General features: G+C 38.1%; 1 protein-coding gene across 2 annotated transcripts in view; it reads left to right on the plus strand.

Moving 5' to 3' along the window:
* Positions 1 to 23798, plus strand: part of LOC108412136 (leucine-rich repeat-containing G-protein coupled receptor 6) — an 82354-nt gene that overhangs the window by 48411 nt on the left and 10145 nt on the right. For both annotated transcript variants that reach the window (XM_017684048.2, XM_017684049.2), the window contains exons 5-11: positions 6931 to 7146; positions 9041 to 9112; positions 13622 to 13690; positions 15019 to 15090; positions 15451 to 15522; positions 15963 to 16031; positions 22959 to 23030. In XM_017684048.2, coding sequence (XP_017539537.1) covers positions 6931 to 7146; positions 9041 to 9112; positions 13622 to 13690; positions 15019 to 15090; positions 15451 to 15522; positions 15963 to 16031; positions 22959 to 23030 — 642 coding nt within the window. The remainder of the gene's footprint in view (positions 1 to 6930; positions 7147 to 9040; positions 9113 to 13621; positions 13691 to 15018; positions 15091 to 15450; positions 15523 to 15962; positions 16032 to 22958; positions 23031 to 23798) is intronic.

Here is a 23798-nt window from a genome sequence, read left to right on the forward strand (position 1 = left end):
TTAACCTCTTTACTGTCTTATGAATCACTTCATTGATGCTACATTCAACATAGAAAGCTGCTGGACCATCAAACTGCAATTACTATGTAAATCAACAACAACAACAACAATAATAATAATAATCATCATCATCATCATCATCATGTTTGAACCTGTCATGAAGTTGAAGCTGATGTAGTGTTGAAGCAGATAGTGTTTGAACCTGTCATAGAGTTGAAGTTGATGTAATATTGAAGCAGATATTGTGTTTGAACCTGTCATAGAGTTGAAGCTGTTGTAGAGTTGAAGCTGAGTTGGTGTTGCAACAGATATACTGTTTGAACCTGTCAGAGTTGAAGCTGAAGTTATACCAGACATAGTGTTTAAAGCTGTTGTAGAGTTGAAGCTGATGTAGTATTGAAGCAGATATGGTGTCATAGAGTTGAAGCTGTTGTAGAGTTGAAGCTGGGGTAGTGTTGCAGCAGATATAGTGATAAAACCTGTAATAGAGTTGAAGGAGATGCAGTGTTGAAGCAGATATAGTGTTTGAACCTGTCATAGAGTTGAAGGTGATGTAGTATTGAAGCAGATATGGTGTTTGAACCTGTCATAGAGTTGAAGCTGAGGTGGTGATGCAGCAGATATAGTGTTTAAAGCTGTTGTAGAGTTGAAGCTGATGTAGTATTGAAGCAGTAATGGTGTTTAAACCTGTCTTAGAGTTGAAGCTGAGGTAGTGTTGCAGCAGATATAGTGTTTGAACCTGTCATAGAGTTGAAGGTGATGTAGTATTGAAGCAGATATGGTGTTGAAGGTGAGATAGTGTTGAAGCTGATATAGTGTTGAAGCTGACATAGAGTTGAAGCTGATAGTGTTTGGACCTGATGTACAGTTAAAGCTGGTGTAGTGTTGAAGCAGGTTTTGTATTGAAGCTGACATTATGTTTGAAGCTAATGTAGTGTTGAAGCTGGTGTAAAGTTGAAGCTGGCAGTGTGTTTGAAGCTGATCTAGAGTGAAGCTGACGCAGTGTTGAAGCTTCCATAGTGTTGATGATGACCAACAGCTGATGACCAAGCTGTTATAGAATCAGCATGTCTGAAGCAGATGGGTTGTTCTGATCCATTTGAAAAGCCATGAGTCTGCTGAAACTCGCCGGTAGTAACCAAACCCCAATGAGCACAGCCACACTCAATGATGTGTGAAGCAAGCTAATTTCCCTCTCTTCCTCTCCTCCCTTCTCTTTCTCTTTCACTCCTGCCTCCATTCCTGCTCACCTCCTCCTGATAGGAATCATTTCCTTCCTGACTCCACATTAACACACCACACATCTTCAGTCCAACCTCATATACATAAAAGTGGTTAAAAATTAAAATGAAAGTCCAGCACAAAGTATTGTAACATCTGCCCTGAACTACACTGCTGTGAGTATCTAAGGGGGTTTGACCATGCAAAGCAGCTCTCAGGAAGCACCACACTGCTGGGTTAAAAAGGTACTGTAGCTGTTGCTGTTGTTGATGATAAGTGTAGTTGTGTTGTTTGGAGTTGTGACTGAAGCAGGTGGGTTTACAGTGTGTTGACCTGATGTCATGTGCTCCTGCATTGGGTTTCGTGTTGAGGTTAGCATAGGGCCAGCCATTTTTTGCTTTCTATTGAAATACCTGTTCAAAATAAAAGAGCATTCACCAATATGTGCTATGTAATTGTCTGTGGAACCGCAATGAAGAGATGGAGCACCATTCTTCCAAATGTATTTCTTCAGTTGGTGTTTCAAATATTACATGAAGAAATTCATAATTCAAATATTTGCTAGAAATTTAGGAATGATGAATCTTAAATATAACAAAAGCAATTTAAAAAATGAACTAAAGATTAATTTCAGGAGTTCACACTGATATAAGCAGTACATCCTCTAAAAAAGTAAGCTGATGAGTGAATCTATGAAGATGAAATCAGTGGATTTAAAGTTAGTGTTTTTTAAAGTGTGTTTTAGAACCTGATAGAGAAAGCTTGAAACATTCATCACTATTAAATCAATAATAGCTCAGCTTGAATGATTGTATGAAATTTTTATGAGGTTTTTGCTTAAAAATTTAACATTTTAAAGCTTCTAACTATGATTTGAAACCATTAAATTGTGCAGGTCTTGCATATTAGAATAATTTCATACTTTTATCTGTAACTGAATTGCTTTAACTGTGGAACTGCGCGTCTCACTGCTGGTGAATCTGGTGAGGGCTTGTTTAGCTCTGCTGTCAAAGGCATTATAGTCCACACTGGCAAAAAGAGGTATTAGTGTGCAGAATCAGAGATGGTGTTTCCTATCACTGTGAGCCACAAGGCTCCTTCATTATACCACTGATGTGTGACTGATATTCCTGTTCGTGTTTTTGTTCAAAATAAAAATCTACAAATTCCCAGCTTTGTTAGATCACATTCTTTACAACAGATAAAAACATCAGCCCTAAAATATTGCTAATGATGAAGAGAAGATTAAACAGAACACATAGACCTGGATTGGAAAGTGTTATTGAACACTTATTGAACATTTTTAACAGTCGGGTAAGTCTCATTTTAGATCCTTCAGCTTAAGCGTCCAGGGCCCACCCTCAGAGCTGCTTATCCCAATGAATAATTCCATATAAATATCCGTTCACTCATTTCCTTCCACCTTTCTGAGGATGTTTTCATTAGAGTCATGGCGTTCACTTTTAATTCTTTTACCACCAACTGGGGTTTTTCCTTATGGACGGCATGCCTGCAGTCCAGAGAAGCTTCCAGACCTTCCAGCAGAGCAGAACAGAGCTGGAACACTGCCATCACACAGACGCACGCACGCACGCACACACACACACACACACGCACACACACACAGTGCTCAGAGCTGATTCAGTGAGGTGGATCACAAACAGCAGCATCTGATACTCCACAAACATGTAATTTAGGCTGAAGCTCCGAGGAGGATGGGTTAATCACAGGTGGGGGAGTGAGGGGAGGTAAGAGGGTGGGGTAGGTGGGGGGGCTCTGGCGCCTGTTGTTGCAGACAAAAAAGAGCAAAGGAAGCACTTTTGGAGAGCGTCAGATCTGTGTACTCAAGTCTGTGGCTTTTCAATTTTAGACACTGACCTCAGAATGTACAACAGATAAAATCCCCTCACACTGAGTACAGAGCACAGCAGTGTAAAAATGCCTTTACATGAAAAACACCTGTACAATAAAAACACATGTACACTTCAAACACCTGTACAGTCAAAACAGCTGTGCATTTCAGTACCTGTACAGTTGAAACACCAATACAATTAAAACACTAATACAATTAAAACACCTGTACGGTTTAAACACCTGTACACTTTAAACACCTGTACATTTAAAACACCTGTACAGTTAAACACCTGTACAGTTAAACACATGTACTGCACACTGCAAGGCTCGCATTCCTTCTATCACTAATTACATGCACCACTTTTAATATAAAATGTGCCGCAGAGTCAGAATATTTTCACATTTGAAACAATAAAAACAAAATAATTCTCTGATTACTCTGAATGTAGCTGATGAGCTCAGACATGTTCAGTGTCTGAAATGTGCTTCTTTAGTTTTGGCTCTGGAGCTGTGGTGCTGATGTAGCTAATTATAGCTTATAGTGAATGTTGAATAATTAATGTTGTGTAATTAATGTAGTGTAATTAATGTATAATAATGAATATAATAAAGCTCAGCTGTGGTTGGGCTCCTCCACATGTTAAGTTGATTGTCCTGCTTTCTCTGAAAGCCCTAATAACACTATGCATACACTACCACGAGCAGTAGGGGAGGGTGGGGGCTGAACGAATGAGTATGAGTGGGTGGGAGGTGGGGTGGGGGGTGATGTGGGGGGTGGGGGGTTAGTGAGCAGGGTCAGCAGTGAGAGGAATGTGGAGGAAACGCTGGCGGTCAGTTCTTCACCGTCATACATCACCGCTCTCCACAATCCAGAGGAAACATCATCCATTAGATCAAAGCTAAACTGACAGAAAGAGAACATTCATCTGAGCTGAGGAAACATCAAGACCTGAACATGCAGGAAAGAAAAGAAAAGAAAAAACAACAGGAAGAGAGACTAAGAGAAGAGAAGAGAAGAGAAGAGAAGAGAAGAGAAGAGAAGAAAAAAAGATAAGAGAAAGAGATCAGAAGAGAGGTAGAAAAGAAGATTGTTGTTTGTGTTCCATTGTTCAGTCTATCTGTATTTACAGGGTGGTTCAAAGAGAGAGCTACAAAGGAATTAAACTATAAAACAAAAGAATAAAAATAATGAACTGGAATAAATATACCATTGTTTAAACAATTAGTGATCATAAAGTAATACTTGGGTTACTTCACATTGTTATTCTCTCTCTCTACCAGCTCCATTAAACAGGTCTGAGCTCAAGCATCTGAACACACACACACACACACACAAACACACACACACACACACACACACACACACATACACACACACACACATACACACACACACACACTATCACTCTCTATTTGGATCAAAGCCAAACCAGAGAACACAAAGGAAGAGAGAGAGAGAGAGAGAGAGAGAGAGAGAGAGAGAGAGAGAGAGAGAGAGAGAGAGTTTAATTGAGTTAATTACGCCATCCACAAAAGCAGATGTAATACACACCAACCACAAGAAAAGAAACAGCCTCCTTACTGATCCACAAAAGCCTGTCTTACAGTCTCTCAGTCTTACAGCCTCTCTGTCCTCAGTCTGTCTTACAATCTCTCAGTCTTACAGTCTCATAGTCTCACAGTCTTGTAGTCTTTCAGTCTCTCAGTCTTACAATCTTAGTTTTTCAGTCTCTCAGTCTTTGACTCTCTCAGCCTTTCTGTCTCTCAGTCTTGCAGTCTCATAGTCTTTCATTCTTTCAGTCTTACAATCTTATAGTTTTTCAGTCTCTCAGTCTTATAGTCTCTTAGTCTTTTGGTATGTCTTTTAGTCTCTCCATCTTTCAGAATGAATCTTACAGTCTTCCTTACAGTCTCTCAGTTTTAACGTTTCTTAGTCCTTCAGTCTCTCAGTCTTACTCTCTCAGTCTTTCAGTCTCTCAGTCTCACTGTATTTCACTCTTTCATTCTCTGTCTTCTGTCATTTAGTCTTACAGTCTCTTAGTCTTTCAGTCTTACAGTCTTTCAGTTTTACAGGCTCTTAATTTTTCAGATTTGTTTCGGATCTGTGGCTGTTGCCCTGGAAGACAGGGGGAGTGGCAGAGGAGACAAGGCATGACCAAAGCAGATGGAAACTATATCACTTTTTACCCTGTTGACTTGAACATGTATACTTGTGGCATCTTGGTTTACCACAGTGGTGGACAGTAACTAAGTAAATGTAATTCGTTACTGTACTTAAGAAGTTTTTTCTGTATCTGTACTTTACTTAAGTTTTTCCATTTTGGGCGACTTTTTACTTTCACTCCACTGCATTTCAAAGTCAAATATCTTACTTTTTACTCCACTACTTTCTGAGAAATCTGTCGTTCCTTTTGGTTTTTTGTGTATAAAAATGTAACATGTCAAAACAGCAAAGCAAGTGCAAAGCAAGAACACCAATGATGGAACTAACCTAACCTGTAAATAGATCACAATATAGAAATATGTACACATATGCAGATGTGACTGGCATGTTTCTTTTTTTTCTGAATTCATACAAACACTTTCATTTTATAGTAAATTAGTTTTGGTTAGTTTCTGTTTATGAACAGAGACCTACAGATCAATATAGTAAAGGAAAACCTCTTTGTGAACCTGAGTTTAAAGCAAGTTTTTATTCAACTTGTAACTCATTTCCAAAGTAATCTTAAACTGAAACTTTGCCTGTTTGTAAAAGTGATTTCAGGGCCACTCAGTTCTGCCTGATTGGAACTGTTTGCCTTTAGTGTTTTGTGCTTATGATAATTTTAATAGACATCAGCGTCACTAATTAATGACATTCTATTAAAAGACTGGTTTACCAAGAGAGACACTGGAGTATTTTCACCTAAAATGAGTTTATGAAGCGAGTCTTGTTGCAAAAATGATAACAGGACATTAGAGCCATAATTAATCTTTTAGTACTTTTACTTTCGATACTTAAGTACATTTGAAGCCAAATACTTTTGTACTTTTACTCAAGTCGAGGTCTAGAGTAAGGACTTCTACTTTTACTGGAGTAATGTTTTACCTTGGGTATCTCTACTTTAACTCAAGTACATGATTTGTGTACTTCGTCCACCACTGGTTTACCATATAAATGATCACCACCTATATCAGTGACTCATATTGCATACTGGCTACCTGCACAGCTAGCTAACATTACCTTGCAGCTTTAAGAGGCTACATTTGAATGGTTAGCTTTAATGCTACCTACAACATGGACATGAATGTTTGTGATAGATGAAGTCAAGTCAAAGTTTATTTGTATAGGGCTTTTTACAACAGGCATCACAAAGCAGCTTTACAGAAAAATCCAGCTCCGAGCCCCCATGAGTATCACCAAGAAATATTCCCTAAAAGCAAGAGGAAAAAACCTTATAAGGAGCCAAGACTCATCCTCCTCTGGTCCACACCAAATAGAAAACAATAACACAGGAGCAGAGAATAAGATTTTAATGATAAGTATAAAAGAGTAAAGTACAGAAATGAGGAAAAACAATGAAGCAATGGCGTGCAGCAGCGGGAGCTTCATAAGGAAGGTCTTTGCGGGGGCAGATGAGGTTTGCATAGTATTGTACAGCAGGAAGCTCCATGGTGGTCAGTCTGGTCCAGAAGGTGGGCGAGCAGTGGGCTTCTTTTTATTCAACAGGTTTTTTTAAAAAGTGCTTTAGATGATGAATATTTGTGTGATGATTTCTGCAAAAGTGCCAAATACACAGAAATAAAAGAACAGCCCATACTAACACATGCTAACATGCTACATTGTTAAAGTTTGTTTTGTTTGTCTGTGTTTAGCCGTCTGGACGCCAACCTGATCGTCGAGGTTCCAGCCCAGATGTTCTCTGGTATGCGGTCGTTGCGCCACCTGTGGCTGGATGATAACGCACTGATGGAGGTCCCAGTGAGCGCACTCAGTGAGCTCTCAGCCCTGCAGGCCATGACGCTCGCCCTCAACCGCATCACTCACATCCCTGACTACGCCTTCAGAAATCTCTCCAACCTCGTCGTCCTGTATGTACACACGTACCTACACATCTGCTTTGATTTTATACATTGTTCCCTAAATTTTCCCCAAATGTAGACAATCAGCTGAGATTTGTTCAGTGCCTGAGGTTTGACTACTTTAGTTTTAGCTCTGGAGTTGTGAGGCTAATGTAGCTAACAAGTAATGGAAGCTTATATCCCACCAGTTAGCATCCATCTAACTCCACAACTTAATCATCACTCAAATGTGTTATAATCTGTAATTGTTTATGCAATCAGACACAAAAATATAAAATACAAATATTCCAAAACTTTCAAGGGACACTCCAAGCAAAATGAAAAACAATCACTACATTCACTGTAAACACATCTAATCTCCTCCCAAATGGAAAAAAAATATGAACATACATGTTTATATATTTGAGATACATTTCAAACACAATGCAGTCTATCCTGAAACACTAAAATGTATTTCAGTATATACTGCCATATTAACCAAATATATTTTAGAATTCATAGCATGCATATGTGGAAATATTACACATACAAATGTACCATACACCAATAAATGTATGTAAATGTATTTATCAAATCCATTTGAAAATATCTAAAATCCTGTCTAATGCACTTTTACTGTCTGATACTTTAGAAATGAATTTGTATTCCAGAATCTTCTTTTTAAATATTAGCAAATGAACCTTCAGCATGACAAAAGCGAGTGTTGTAGGTATTGATACTCTGTGAAAATGCAATTATGATTTGATATATGATGTTTGAAATACATTGTGTGTGAATATCTTACTGCAGACGTACATGGTTAATGTGAAGTACAATGCAGATCACAGACATCAGTACTGTTTAGTTACTGCAACCTTTATTACAATGCACACGACTGAAAACATCTAATAACAAATACAAATAAATGCATTTTAAAAGTATACTTAACAAATACATTTTTGGCCATTTTCTTACATTGCAAAAATATATTTGATAAATATATTTGGAGCATGGTGTTCTCCATATGGCCTCCTATAGCAGTGCTGCACTATATTCAATGTACAGACTTTATAAACTACTAGCACTTAAGAGTGAATTTTTGGGGGTGTTCTGAAATGTTTTTATTCATTAGCTCATTCATTAACAGAAGAAAACCCGGTTGCTAGCAGTACTGCTAGTGAACCGAATATCACTACTGGTTTGATTAGCCTTATGGTTAGTGTTAGCAGTCAGGATTCCCAATGGATGTTTGATGTGTTTGAGTAATGCATGCTGGGTATTGGAGTGAGAGAACCCTGATTAATGATGTTACAGCATGTGTGTGAAGGTTTGGGCAGATTAAATTTTTGATTTTTGAAGTGAAAAGTGAACACAACCTCCACAGTAAACTATTTTTTTCTTAAGGTGTTATTTCACCCATACTTCATATTTAATTCATAAAATAATATAAACATAAATAGTATTAGTAATAGTACAAATTTGGGGACTATTCCAGTTACAAAAACTATAAAACTTCAAAAATAAAAGATAAAAAATAAAAATCATTAGGCCTTAATTGACTCATTAAGGCTGAGTTAGGCCGGTCCAGAATTGTCAGCTGATAAGAGTAATATATTCTCTGAATATTTCAATCTGATGACTCTCAACAACTCTGAGCTCCTCTGAGCAGCTGTTCACTGCAAATATTAACATGATGTGTAATTTGGCCAGGGGTGCCCAAACTTTTGCGTACATGTGTAATAAACTCCAGCTTTAGGACACTGCTCTAAAACTGTTGAACTGAACAGAGTAATTTCATGTTTTATATATATATATATATATATATATATATATATATATATATATATATATGGTCATATGAACTGTATTTGCTCTATAATGAACTTTGTGTGTTTTAATAATGTTTAGTGGTTTTTGTGTTCAGGCACCTTCACAATAATCAGATCTTCAGTTTGGGGCAGAACAGCTTCGAGGGGCTGCGCAGTCTGGAAACCCTGTAAGTTTAAAGATGAAAGATGGAAGATTAAAGCATTTCCTGCATTTACTATCAGCGCGTCTCTCTGTAATTTCACTGCAGCTCCAGCACGGCGCCGACGGCAGCTTTAATGCGATGATGTGAAATTAATAGAGACTCTTTGGTGGTTAAACAGCAGAGCTGATGGCGTAATAATCGATCTGTAGTGAACACAGGAAAATTACAGATGCACACCTGTCATTAACGAAACTCAAAACAGGTTAGGATCCACTTTCAGTCTCTGTAGTGTAAACAGGAGGACTGAACCTGAGTGACCCTGCTGCGGTCAGACTTTATTACAGCTTTAATCACTGAACTAAAACATGCAGCCAGGAGTTCAAAATAAGACAAGCAAACACTAACTTTTATTTCCCTGAATGGAAGATAAGTGACCCCAAAAGTGAAACACAAGAAAGTATAAAACTATATACTCATATACTAAAAATCAATCATTAATCAGAGATAATGAGGGTTTAAAATGGGGTCTGCTTTTGCAACAATCTTGTAACAGGAGAAGAGCCCTATTTGGAGCTATACAGAACCATTTCACCTTGCAAATATGTTATTTGAGTGCTCATGCTTCTGTATAGAACCATTTTCTTCACTAAAGAACCCTTAGAAAACCATCTTTTTAAAGAGTGTACTGTTCAAAATTTTGGAGTTACTTGTCTTTTTAATAATCAGTGATTGGTGCAGAATAAAATATAAAAGTCAGGCACCTGTATTTTAAGGTATTTTATTCAATATTGCAAGTTGTGTGAAATATCAAAAAGTTATGAAATGATAAATAATGTGCTGTATTTGTTTATTTGCAGTATTTCCTTTATAATTTATCTGCCTGAGATTTCCGATATATTAGTTTTATTGAACTTCACTCTGGATATTAATTTTACATGCTTTATTAATACATTAACAATGAATATTAATGTTATTAGAGTGACTTGCTGGATTTTATCTTCATATCTATCTTATTTATATATTTTTATACAAAATAGCCTAAAAATATTTTATAATAACTTCTGTCTTGATTAAACAATAACAAATTCTCTGTAAGCTCTTTTGCTAAATACTCTCTGAAGTTTCTCTTCACAGTGAAATACACATTTTAACTCATTTAACACAATTTTGAAAAATATGCTGCTCATTATTATTTAAGTATATAACGTCTTAGATCAACTTCTGAGACAGCAAAAGATTCACTTACATCTCTCTTGTTTTGAAAAATTGCCATATTCACCTGCAGTTTCTCAACTTAAGATTAATGAATATCCATTTTTTTGTCATTAATGATGCATTATGGTCAAGTTGAAAGTTGGCATGGTTTAGTCTGGAGCTGAAAGTTTTTCATAAACAGCCTTAGTGTGAAGGTGTGCAAAACCAGAGCTCCAGAAAAACTCACACATTGTTTTTATGATAATTTACGGCAATAAAGTCCTCACAAGTAGAGCTGTTCACACACACACACACATACACACACACACACACACACGGATGAAGCCAAGTAAGTGTGTGTTCTCCACTCTCAAAAATCACTTCAGAACTCTGGACGCCTGCCAGCAGCCTCCTTCTCCTTAAAAGAACTGAACTACATAAACGTTTAGAAAGCTTTGAAAGCTCACACTTAGTGCTGAGCCATAATTACGGGTTTGATGAGGGCTCTGAGTGCAGGCTTTAGGCCTCGTGACTAAGAGCAGACAAATCAGGGCCGAATTCAGCTCTGTTTACCTTCTTCTCCCTCTAACGGCTTCTTTACCAGATTTTTCTGAAATGGTCTCGGGTTCCACTGCAGGAGTTTCCCTGTAATCAGTCACTGTAGGCTTGCTGCTGGATGCAGAGACCAAACAGAGCCAAACTAAACCAACAGAAGAGAGACGGCACCTGTGCCATGGAGAACCGGACCTTAGTAACCGCCCTTGTTTTGGTTCTGTCTCGCTGTCCGGACTGGGCTCTCCTGCAAGGCTAATGAAACGTTGTAACACAAATAACGCACGTGCTGGGAAGGTCAGAGCTAAGAACAGCTGTCTCCGTCTCTCCGGAGAACCCGTCGTAAAGCCGGCAAGGTCGTGGCACTCTCACCGCTCTCCAGCTGTTTGCTTATTTTATGGACATAGAGTCTGAACGATGGGATTAGAGCATCAGAGCGTCATTGTGGACAATGTTCTGAATGACAGAGAAAACTAAATCAGCCAATTGAGGTTCAGAGACCCTTCAGGAACCAAAGCAATCAATCATCAGGCCTACAGTCTCCTTCGAAAGCCAGAACATCAACCACTTCACCTACAGAGCCTTTCAAAAAAACAACACTAATCTTCTGTTGAACCTAATGTACCCCTTAAAAAACAAAAGATTAAACGTGAAAACACTGTGCACTTGCAAAACAAGCACTTGACCTAGAGTCTTTCCAAAAAAAAAAAAAACAACCATCTGTTGCACTGCAATAAAATCATATCTTAGTGAATGAAAACATATTAAATGTAGTTAATATTTGTCATTATGAGTCTGGTGTAAGAATATTATAAGATTATTCCACCTACTTCTGCATAATTTTGCCAATTAATTAATTAATGCTTAAAACAAGTAAAATGATCTGCCAATGAAATGAGACTTTCTTAAGATAAGATTACTCAAAACAAGAAAAAAACATTTATACTTAAATATAAGATTATTTAAGTAAAATAATCGTATAATATTTTAGCAGCAATCTCATAATGAGAAGTATTACATATATTGACTACATTCTCAAAAAGATGGTTATTTAAGGGTTCTTTAGTAAAGAACCATGAAAACACTCAAAGCAGTATAAGCATGCTTAAATGGTTCTCTGCATGGTGTAGTGATTCTTCAGATTAATGGAGAATGTGTTATATATGGTTCTCAATAGTCCTTGGGCAAGACTATAAAATGTATAAAAGTGCTCAAATTGTAAGTTACTCTGGATAAGAGCGTCTGCCGAATGCTGTAAACGTAAAATGTCTTGTAACAGTGGAAGAACCCTTTTTTGTTGCTATATAGAACCATAAACAACACATTCTCCATCAACCTGAAGAACCATTTCACCATGCAGAGAACCATTTCATCATGCAAAGGGTCCTTTGCTTATTTTATGGACATAGAGTCTGAACGATGGGATTAGAGCATCAGAGCGTCATTGTGGACAATGTTCTGAATGACAGAGAAAACTAAATCAGCCAATTGAGGTTCAGAGACCCTTCAGGAACCAAAGCAATCAATCATCAGGCCTACAGTCTCCTTTGAAAGCCAGAACATCAACCACTTCACCTACAGAGCCTTTCAAAAAAACAACACTAATCTTCTGTTGAACCTAATGTACCCCTTAAAAAACAAAAGATTAAACGTGAAAACACTGTGCACTTGCAAAACAAGCACTTGACCTAGAGTCTTTCCAAAAAAAAAAAAAACAACCATCTGTTGCACTGCAATAAAATCATATCTTAGTGAATGAAAACATATTAAATGTAGTTAATATTTGTCATTATGAGTCTGGTGTAAGAATATTATAAGATTATTCCACCTACTTCTGCATAATTTTGCCAATTAATTAATTAATGCTTAAAACAAGTAAAATGATCTGCCAATGAAATGAGACTTTCTTAAGATAAGATTACTCAAAACAAGAAAAAAACATTTATACTTAAATATAAGATTATTTAAGTAAAATAATCGTATAATATTTTAGCAGCAATCTCATAATGAGAAGTATTACATATATTGACTACATTCTCAAAAAGATGGTTATTTAAGGGTTCTTTAGTAAAGAACCATGAAAACACTCAAAGCAGTATAAGCATGCTTAAATGGTTCTCTGCATGGTGTAGTGATTCTTCAGATTAATGGAGAATGTGTTATATATGGTTCTCAATAGTCCTTGGGCAAGACTATAAAATGTATAAAAGTGCTCAAATTGTAAGTTACTCTGGATAAGAGCGTCTGCCGAATGCTGTAAACGTAAAATGTCTTGTAACAGTGGAAGAACCCTTTTTTGTTGCTATATAGAACCATAAACAACACATTCTCCATCAACCTGAAGAACCATTTCACCATGCAGAGAACCATTTCATCATGCAAAGGGTCCTTTGAGTGTTCATGGAATACACATCTATATAGAACCATTTTCTTTACTAAAAAACCCTTGAAGAACTATTTAAGATGTTTTCACTAGCTGAGATTTCCGTCAAAAACCAAAAAATTAAGCACTGGACCTACAGATTCTCTCAAAAAACAAATCAACCAGTGGACAAAAACTAAAAAAAAACAAAACAAAAAATGAATAAATAAAACAAAACATAAATAAACAAAGAAAGACAAACAAAAAGCCAAAGCATCAACAATCAGACCTACAGTGTCCCTCAAAAAAAAAAAAACTGCTGGAGCTGTAGTGTCCCTCCACCCTTTGTTGACTCTTCTCTCTCTTTCTCTCTGTCTCTCACTCTCTCTCTCTCTGTCTCTCTCTCTCTCTCTCTCTTTCTGCAGTGAGCTGAACTTTAATGCCTTGCAGGAGTTTCCCGTGGCGATCCGAGCATTGGCCAAGCTCCAGGAGCTGTGAGTAACCCACAGTAACTTTACCCAGCATGCATCTGTTCACGGAGTCCCCTCTATGAGCGCCATCCGGCCTGTTAACCCTCCGCGAGCTCGGCAAGAGTGGCAAAATGCGGCAGTCAGATTGTGTTTCCGGCAGCCACAGCAGATGTTCAGTGAGACGAGTGCATAAGTCCTTCCGTCTCAAGTGTCCTGAAGCGTTCAGGGTCTAAGCTCCGGCCCCTGACAGGTGCTCCTGCACCATACCAAGCCTGTTTACATCAGCGGATCCTCCGGACAACACATGTTCACTAAAGCCTCATTGTACATCTGCAGAGACAAACATCTCTGCAAACAGCAGTAGAGCACAGCCAGCTACGCAGCCCAGCAAGTGAAAAACCAGCTGACCTGCTTTACTCAATCTCACAGCAAAAACATATCAGAGACTCAAATATCCAAGATCAGGTTCAGGTTTTTTAAAATAGTCTAGATATCAGGACTCTGTTGGTGTTTATACTAAAGTGAAGTATTTAAAGGGAACCTATTATGCTTTTCTGGTGTGTTGTAGCTTTTTGTGCATGTAAACATTCTGCAAAGCCACAAAGCTAGGTCAATAGGGAGAAATTGTCTCCCACAGAAACCACTTTTCTCAGCTGCCTGAAATGCCCAGATGGTATTCCAGCCCATTTCCTTTGTTACAAGATGACGCAATCTCGTAACACAGTGCTTACTGCCCACCTACCGGCGAGCTCAGCACACCCTCACACAGCGCACAGCAGCTACTAGAGGAGGAAGAGTGGTGTTCAGTGTTGTAGCTGTGTGGAGAGACAATGACCCAACTTTCAGGATCAACTCTGGATCAAACTGATACAATAGAACCAATGCTGCTTTAGAAACAGCCACAGAGGAGTTTACAGCTGCTCAGGAGAGAAGGGTCTGTCTGTAGAATGCTGGACAGGGGCAAAACATGGAGGGGCGGAACCGCTCAGAACAGAGTGGGACAACTGACCATTCAGAGCACAATAGGCTCTGTGGGAGGGGGGGCTTAAAGACACAGGAGCTCTAACAGAGGATTTTTAGACAGAGGGTGAATAGAGATGAACAGTATGAGGAAAATAATGTGCTTTTGGAACATTGAAGCTGTAAATCTATTCTAGACCCAAAAATCCAATTATGAACACTGATAAAGAGCATAATACTTCTTCTTTGAGAATTTTAGTCTAGTTAGGATGTTTGAGTAATACTGTTTTCTTATCTTGAGTTAATGATAATATTATGAAGTTAGGAACTGTTTTTCTGTAATAGTTACGTTCTGTACTCAGACGGACGTGTTCTTTCTGTCTGTTTATCAGAGGGTTCCACAACAACAATATCAGAGCCATTCCTGAAAGAGCATTTGTGGGCAACCCGCTGCTGCAGACCATGTGAGTATTTTACTCACACTCACGCTAATCCTGCGTGAGTGATGGGAATGCGATTGCACGGCAGCCAAATCTGTCCCTCAGGAGTGACAGAAACTCTTCATTATCTCATTTTTGCTCTGAAATCTGCTTAAAGAATGAGGATTAATGCTGTAAATACATCATTCTACATTTCACACATGTGTACACCCCTGTTAATTAACAAATTCCACCAATTTAAAAATAAAAAAGTTCTACATAACATGATCGCTGTGCTGTATGAACTCTGACAATCATCTCCAGGATGGGAGAACATATCATTTTAATACATAAGACCACAGAACAGCAGTATCTGTATTCACGACTCTCTCCATCTCTCTGCAGTCACTTCTACGAGAATCCAATCCAGTTTGTTGGAAGATCTGCTTTCCAGTTCTTACCAAAGTTACACACTCTGTAAGTACAGCTATCAGGTGTCACTCACACTGTTTACATTTCTACATGCCAAGAACAACATTTACAGAAGAACAATGAAAACATCTATACTTCACAGTTCAGTTCATCATAAACATCATACAGATTAGCTCAGTAATCTCATTAATATACTAATCTGCATCTCCAGATTAACAGTGCTATATCAGACCTCTAATCTGCTCATTTGTTTTATAATCTGCATGTATAGGTTAACAGAATTACATTAAACTTCTAATTTGCTCATGAATCTCTTAATCTGCACCTACAAATGAACAGAATTACAATTACAGAACTACAGTAAACTTTAATGTTGAACTTTAATATGAAATTTTACTAATGGACATTAATATTGATTTAATATTGATTATGAACTGTAGTAATGAACATATGAGATGAGTAATGAGTTTATAATTTTGCTCCAGCTCCCTGAACGGTGCCACTGAAATTCGGGAGTTCCCAGATCTCAAGGGAACCACTAGCCTGCAGGTTCTGTAAGTACACAGATACACTATAATAACTTAAATATTTGTAATTTAGCTCCACTCAGAGGCTCACACCATCTCAGCCATTACACTGATCACAGATACTATGTGTATATATACAGTGCCCTCCATAATTATTGGCACCCCTGGTTAAGATGTGTTCTTTAGCTTCTAATAAATTGAGGGTTTTTTTAAATAATATAGGACCACGATGGAAAAAAGAGCAAAATCCAACCTTTATCTCAAGTGCATTTATTCAGTAGGAAAAAAATCCCACATTAAGAAATAATTGTTTAACATCAAATAATGTGTGCCACAATTATTAGCACCCCTGATGTTAATACTTTGTACAACCCCCCTTTGCCAACAAAACAGCACCTAATCTTCTCCTATAATGTTTCACAAGATGGGAGAACACAGAAAGAGGTATCTTCGACCATTCCTCTTTGCACAATCTCTCTAAATCATCCAGCGACCTGGGTCCTCTCCTCTGCACTCTCCTCTTCAGCTCACCCCACAGGTTTTCAATGGGGTTAAGGTCTGGGGACTGAGATGGCCATGGGAGGAGCTTGATTCTGTGTGTGGTCAACCATTTCTGTGTAGATCTTGCCATATGTTTAGGGTCATTATCTTGCTGAAAGACCCAGTGACGACCCATCTTCAGCTTTCGGGCAGAAGCCACCAGATTTTGTTTTAAAATGTCCTGGTATTTCAAAGCATTCATGATGCCATGCACCCTAACAAGGTTCCCTGGGCCTTTGGAAGAAAAGCAGGCCCACAGCATCACTGATCCTCCCCCGTATTTCACAGTGGGCATGAGGTGCTTTTCTGCATACTCAGCTCTTGTGTTACGCCAGACCCACTTACAGCATTTGTTGCCAAAAAGCTCTATCTTTGTTTCATCTGACCAAAGCACACGGTCCCAGTTGAAGTCCCAGTACTGCTTAGCAAACTCCAAACGTTTACGTTTATGATTGTGAGTGAGAAAAGGTTTTTTCCGTGCATGCCTCCCAAACAGCTTGTTGGCGTGTAGATAGCGTCTGATGGTTGTTTTGGAGACTTCGTGACCCCAAGATGCTACCATTTGTTGCAGTTCCGTAACAGTGAGCTTTGGAGAACTTTTTATTTCTCTTATCATCCTCCTCACTGTGCGTGGTGGCAAAATAAACTTGCGTCCTCGTCCAGACTTGTTTACCACTGTTCCAGTTGTTTTAAACTTCTTAATAATTCCTCTGACATTAGATACGGACAGGTGTAGGTGAGTGGCTATTTTCTTGTAGCCATTGCCTGACCTGTGAAGGTCAACACACATCTGCCTTACTTGAATGCTATGTTCCTTTGTCTTTCCCATGTTGAAGAGAAATGGCCTCTGTGTCACGTCATAATTATACCCCAGGGAAACAGGAAGTTGTGAATTGCTAATTAAATGTTCCTACATACTTTGATTAACTTCGTAAACTACTGTAGAAGTGACAGAAATTCTTTAATTACATTTATTTCCTAAGAATTGTTAGGGGTGCCAATAATTGTGGAACAGGTGATTTTATGAAGAAAAATTATTTCTTAGTCAGGGATTTTATTTTCCCCCTAAAACTCTACTTGAGTTAAAGGTTACATTTTTCTACAATTTTCAGTGTGACAGTATGTTTCCACAATAAAAACTGAATTTATTTTAAGGCTTTTGACACATCTTAACCAGGGGTGCCAATAATTATGGAGGGCACTGTATATACATATATATATATATATGTGTGTGTGTGTGTGTGTGTGTGTATATGTATATACACAACCCAAATTCCAATGAAGTTAATTTGGGTCCTTTTTAACCTATATTCTATTGAATACACTACAAAGACAAGATATTTAATGTTCAAACGGATAAACTTTATAGTTTTTTTGGAAATATTCACTCCTTTTGAATTTGATGTCTGCAACACGTTCCAAAGAAGTTGGGACAGGGTCATGTTTACCACTGTGTTACATCACTTTTTCTTTTAACAACACTCAATAAGCGTTTGGGAACTGAGGACACTGATTGTTGAAGCTTTGTAGGTGGAATTCTTTTCCATTCTTGCTTGATATACAACTTCAGTTGCTCAACAGTCCGAGGCCTCCGTTATCGTATTTTGCGCTTCACAGGTCTGGACTGCAGGCAGGCCAGTCTAGTACCTGCATTATTTTACTATAAAGCCACGCTGTTGTAACAAGTGCAGAATGTGGCTTGGCATTGTCTTGCTGACAATGCAGCAAGCAGTGACGTCCCTGAAAAAGACGTTACTTGGATGGCAGCTCCAAAACCTGTATGTACCATTCAGTATTAATGGTGCCTTCACAGATGTGCAAGTTACCCATGCCATGGGCACTAACACACCCCCATACCATCAGAGATGCTGGCTTTTGAACTTTGTGCTGATAACAGTCCGGACAGTCCTTTTCCTCTTTGGCCCGGAGGACATGATGTCCATGATTTCCAAAAACAATTTGAAATGTGGACTCGTCAGACCACAGGACACTTTTCCACTTTGTGTCAGTCCATCTCAGATGAGCTCAGGCCCAGAGAAGCTGGTGGCATTTCTGGGTGTTGTTGATATATGGCTTTCGCTTTGCATGGCAGAGTTTTAACTTGCACTTGTAGATGGAGCGACAAACTGTGTTCACTGAAAATGGTTTTCTGAAGTGTTCCTGAGCCCATGTGGTAATATCCATTACAGAATGATGTCGGTTTTTAATGCAGTGCCACCTGAGGGATCGAAGGTCACGGGCATTCAATGTTGGTTTTCTGCCTTGCCGCTTACTTGCAGAGATTTCTCCAGATTCTCAGAATCTTTTGATGATATTATGGACTGTAGATGATGAAATCCCTAAATTCCTTGCAATTGCACGTTGAGAAACATTGTTCTTAAACTGTTGGACTATTTGCTCACGCAGTTCTTTACAAAGTGGTGAAACTCGCCCCATCCTTGCTTGTGAATGACTGAGCCTTTCAGGGATGCTCCCTTTATACCCAATCATGACACTCACCTGTTTCCAATTAACCTGTTCACCTGTGGAACATTCCAAACAGGTGTTTTTTGAGCATTCCTCAACTTTCCCAGTCTTTTGTTGCCCCTGTCTCAACTTCTTTGGAATATTGCAACATTAGTGAATATTTGCAAAAAACAATAAAGTTTATCCTTTTGAACATTAAATATCTTGTCTTTGTAGTGTATTCAATTGAATGTAGGATTTGCAAATTATTGTATTCTGTTTTTATTTATGTTTTACACAATGTCCCAACTTCATTGGAATTTGGAAGAGTGTTTGATCAGGTGTGTGTGTGAGTGTGAGAGTATGTGACATTTGCATTTTTACATTTATGACATTTGGCTGACGCTCTTTTCCAGAGTGACTTACAATTCGGGTGACTTACAATACGGGTCTTGTAGTGTTTGAGACTCATCTGTGATTGTGTTCACATCACTATGATACAATAAGATCGACAGCAACTGTGAAGCTACACTTTCCTTCAAACGTTCTCTAAAAGCACAACGTCCTGTAGATTAATTTAGTTTTCTTCTGAGCTTCACTCGCTGAGAGTTTCACATCAGTAACTAAGAATAAAACACAAACACAGAGTATAACGAGGCTCATCATTCGTTCTCATTAGAGCCTCAATAACACTCACACACTGTTACGGTAAATGTGAGTGTGTGTGTGTGCGTTGGTCTTCCAGAAAGTGTAATCTGGGCCGAATGCTAAAATTAGAGTGGTTTACGGTCAGCAGTGTTCATTAGTGTTTATTAGTTAATTAGTGTTTCAGTGTCTACACAACAATTCAATATGTGTGTGTGTATGTGTACGTATCCTGCTAATGCTATGAGGACTGTATGCCCTCACAATAATAGAAAACCTAAAAGTTAGGACCTGTTTGCTTTTCCACAAAAAAGTGCTGTTATCACCACAAATTAAACTTTTATGAGAAAAACTAAAAGAACTAAAAGAGCAGAATAACTTTTTGGATTTTGATGTTAAGGTTGAGGTTAAGGTGGTAATACAGTAATACAGAAGCGTATGAAGGTCCTCACAAGTATAGTAACACTAACATTAACACTGAATTCAGTTCGATTTTAGCATTGCAGTTACTGTAATTCCAGATCAGCTTTGAAATAATAACCCTTACAGAAGATTAACTTTAAAAACTCTCAAATACAGAAAACAGGTTCAATGTGAAGTACGAACAGAAATGTGAAGAAACTGAGAGAGGACAAAAAAAAATTCAGAATCATACAACATTATTATATATGATATTACATTTTGCACACTAAAGTGAGGCAGATGTTTTGAGTTGAGGTGTTGAAGTTTTAAGATTCTTTTTCTGAATGAACGTTATGCAAATGAGCTGATCATGATCCAGTCAGATTGCTAATTGTGTGGCGCTGTAATTTATTGTGTTGCTAAGATTCAACACTCGACTGAACAAAAATCATGAAAATGTGGGATGTTATTACATTTTTAAAAAAGGTTAATAAATAATATTGGACTCTTTCCTGCACTGGTCCATAGTTCTGTTGTTTCTTTTAGTAGCTGTAGATTAATAATCATGAAATCATCCCGCACAGGACAGGTAACTACTGTTAGTAATGAAATATTGTAGATCTCCAAGAGGGGGCACTGCTGACCACTACTCTATATACACTGCTTACACTGAGTGTGTCTACATGCACTTAACCTCTTATGCTTAACTTGTGTTCCAGGGTATATTTTGGTATCTCCCTCTGAATTCACATGACCAAATATTAAGGCAAATTATTATTTATAAATAAATGCAAATTTTTATTTTATTTCTGTAATTTTTTTTGTAAAAGTTACCGTGTGTATGTTTTATGATCATACACATATTGCTATATGCTTGCAATTTACTGCTGAAAGCCAAAAACCTTAAGACGCTCTTTGTATTACTTTATAAAAATAATTTTTACAGAGCAGATCACTGAAGAGACACCATCTGTTTATTGTTTATAGCACAGATTTGTGGAAAAATGGGTCAACTTTCAGTAGATGAAAAAAAATTGTGAGCTCAGCTTATTTCATTATACGGGTTTAAAATTACATCACCCATCTACAACCCCAATTCCAATGAAGTTGGGACGTTGTGTAAAACATAAATAAAAATAGAATACGATGATTTGCAAATCCTTTTCAACTTATATTCAACTGAATACACTACAAAGACAAAATATTTAATGTTCAAACAGACAAACTTTGTTGTTTTTTGCAAATATTCACTCATTTTGAATTTGATGCCTGCAACACATTCCAAAGAAGTTGGGACGGGGCAACAAAAGACTGGGAAAGTTGAGGAATGCTCAAAAAACTCCTGTTTGGAACATTCCACAGGTGAACAGGTTAATTGGAAACAGGTGAGTGTCATGATTGGGTATAAAGGGAGCATCCCTGAAAGGCTCAGTCGTTCACAAGCAAGGATGGGGCGAGTTTCACCACTTTGTGAACAACTGCGTGAGCAAATAGTCCAACAGTTTAAGAACAACGTTTCTCAATGTGCAATTGCAAGGAATTTAGAGATTTCATCATCTACAATCCATAATATCATCAAAAGATTCAGAGAATCTGGAGAAATCTCTGCAAGTAAGTGGCAAGGCAGAAAACCAACATTGAATGCCCGTGACCTTCGATCCCTCAGGTGGCACTGCATATAAATCTGACATCATTCTGTAATGGATGTCATTACAGTAATCTGTAATTACCACATGGGCTCAGGAACACTTCAGAAAACCATGGTCAGTGAACACAGTTCGTCGCTACATCTACAAGTGCGAAAGCCATATATCAACAACACCCAGAAACGCTGCCGGCTTCTTTGGGCCCCAACTCATCTGAGATGGACTGACGCAAAGTGGAAGAGTGTCCTGAGTCCTGAGTCCACATTTCATATTGTTTTTGGAAATCATGCACGTTGTGTCCTCCGGGCCAAAGAGGAAAAGGACTGTCCGGACTGTTATCAGCGCAAAGTTCAAAAGCCAGCATCTCTGATGGTATGGGGGTGTGTTAGTGCCCATGGCATGGGTAACTTCCATATCTGTGAAGGCATCATTAATGCTGAAAGGTACATACAGGTTTTTGAGCAACATATGCTGCCATCCAAGCAATGTCTTTTTCAGGGACGTCCCTGCTTATTTCAGCAAGACAATGCCAAGCCACATTCTGCACGTGTTACAACAGCGTGGCTTCGTAGTAAAAGAGTGCGGGTACTAGACTGGCCTGCCTGCAGTCCAGACCTGTCTCCCATTGAAAATGTGTGGCGTATTATGAAGCGCAAAATAAGACAACGGAGACCCCGGACTGTCAAGCAACTGAAGTTGTACATCAAACAAGAATGGGAAAGAATTCCACCTACAAAGCTTCAACAATTAGTGTCCTCAGTTCACCTATGCTTATTGAGTGTTGTTAAAAGGAAAGGTGATCTAACAGAGTGGTAAACATGCCCCTGTCTCAACTTCTTTGGAATGTGTTGCAGGCATCAAATTCAAAATGAGTGAATATTTGCAAAAAACAATAAAGTTTGTCCGTTTGAACATTAAATATCTTGTCTTTGTAGTGTATTCAATTGAATATAGGTTGAAAAGGATTTGCTGTTTTTATTTATGTTTTACACAATGTCCCAACTTCATTGGAATTTGGGTTGTATTTGACTGGAAAGAAGACAGTTACAGCCTCATTTGACACCATCCTTTTGAATGTACTTTATGAAATATGAAAGTTATGAAGAATATATTGAAGTGCGTTTTGGAACCACCGGTGGTTCCAAGGAGCACAAAAGGCTAGTGTTCCAATCATTATCAGATTTCTGCAGGGATCAGATTATTAATTGTGTGTAAACACACTCAGTGTTGTGACTGTATCTGTATCAGATTGTATCTATTTTCTGTGTTTTTACAGGACGCTGACCAGAGCAGGTCTGTCCACACTTCCAGCTGATCTCTGTCAGCAGCTGCCGAGTCTCAGAGTTCTGTAAGTACAAGAATCTACAACCTAAGAGACCCGAGGTTTTAGTATAGCATCACCTAGTGTTTCCTGTTTAATAAAGAGACAAAACACAAAGTTTAACTGAAGAGAGATGACAGTGATTCAGAAATGAAAGTGAATGAGAGCAGAAAGGTCTTACCAAAACTGAGCGACTACAATTTAGAATTCAGGGGGAAGTTCATACCACCACTGAAGCACACTAAAGCAGCGAGATTTCACAGGCATGTTTAGGTTTTAACCTTTTCTAAATTGCTGTACTTCCATTTTTTATAAATAATTTTATGCATCACATAGTCTAGCAATGTGGTGATGCAGTACACCATTATAAAGCTCCAAATCTTTGGATTGAATTCCTGCAAAACATTACAAAACACTATAATATAAGCATTGAATGAGCAAAATTACACGATACTGGTTGAGCTGTGGTTCAATTATATTTGTACAGTGAAGTACACACTTAAAATTATGGTTCTTGAAGCGTTCTTTAGTAAAAAAAAAAAGCAGAACCATGAGGACTCAAAGAACGCTTTCCATAATTAGGTGGTTCTGTGCATGGTGAAATGGTTCTTCAGATTGATGGACAATGTGTTGTATATGGTTCTATTTAACACCAAAAAGGTTCTTCTATTATTACAAGCTTGACATCGTAACCATAGCAGAACCATTTTTTGTGTGCTATATAGAACCATTTTAAAAATTTAGAACCATCTACAGCACATTCTCCATCAATCTGAAGAACTGTTTCACCATGCA

Source organism: Pygocentrus nattereri, chromosome 9, assembly GCF_015220715.1.
Source record: "Pygocentrus nattereri isolate fPygNat1 chromosome 9, fPygNat1.pri, whole genome shotgun sequence".
In the NCBI taxonomy this organism is placed as follows: Eukaryota; Metazoa; Chordata; class Actinopteri; order Characiformes; family Serrasalmidae; genus Pygocentrus; species Pygocentrus nattereri.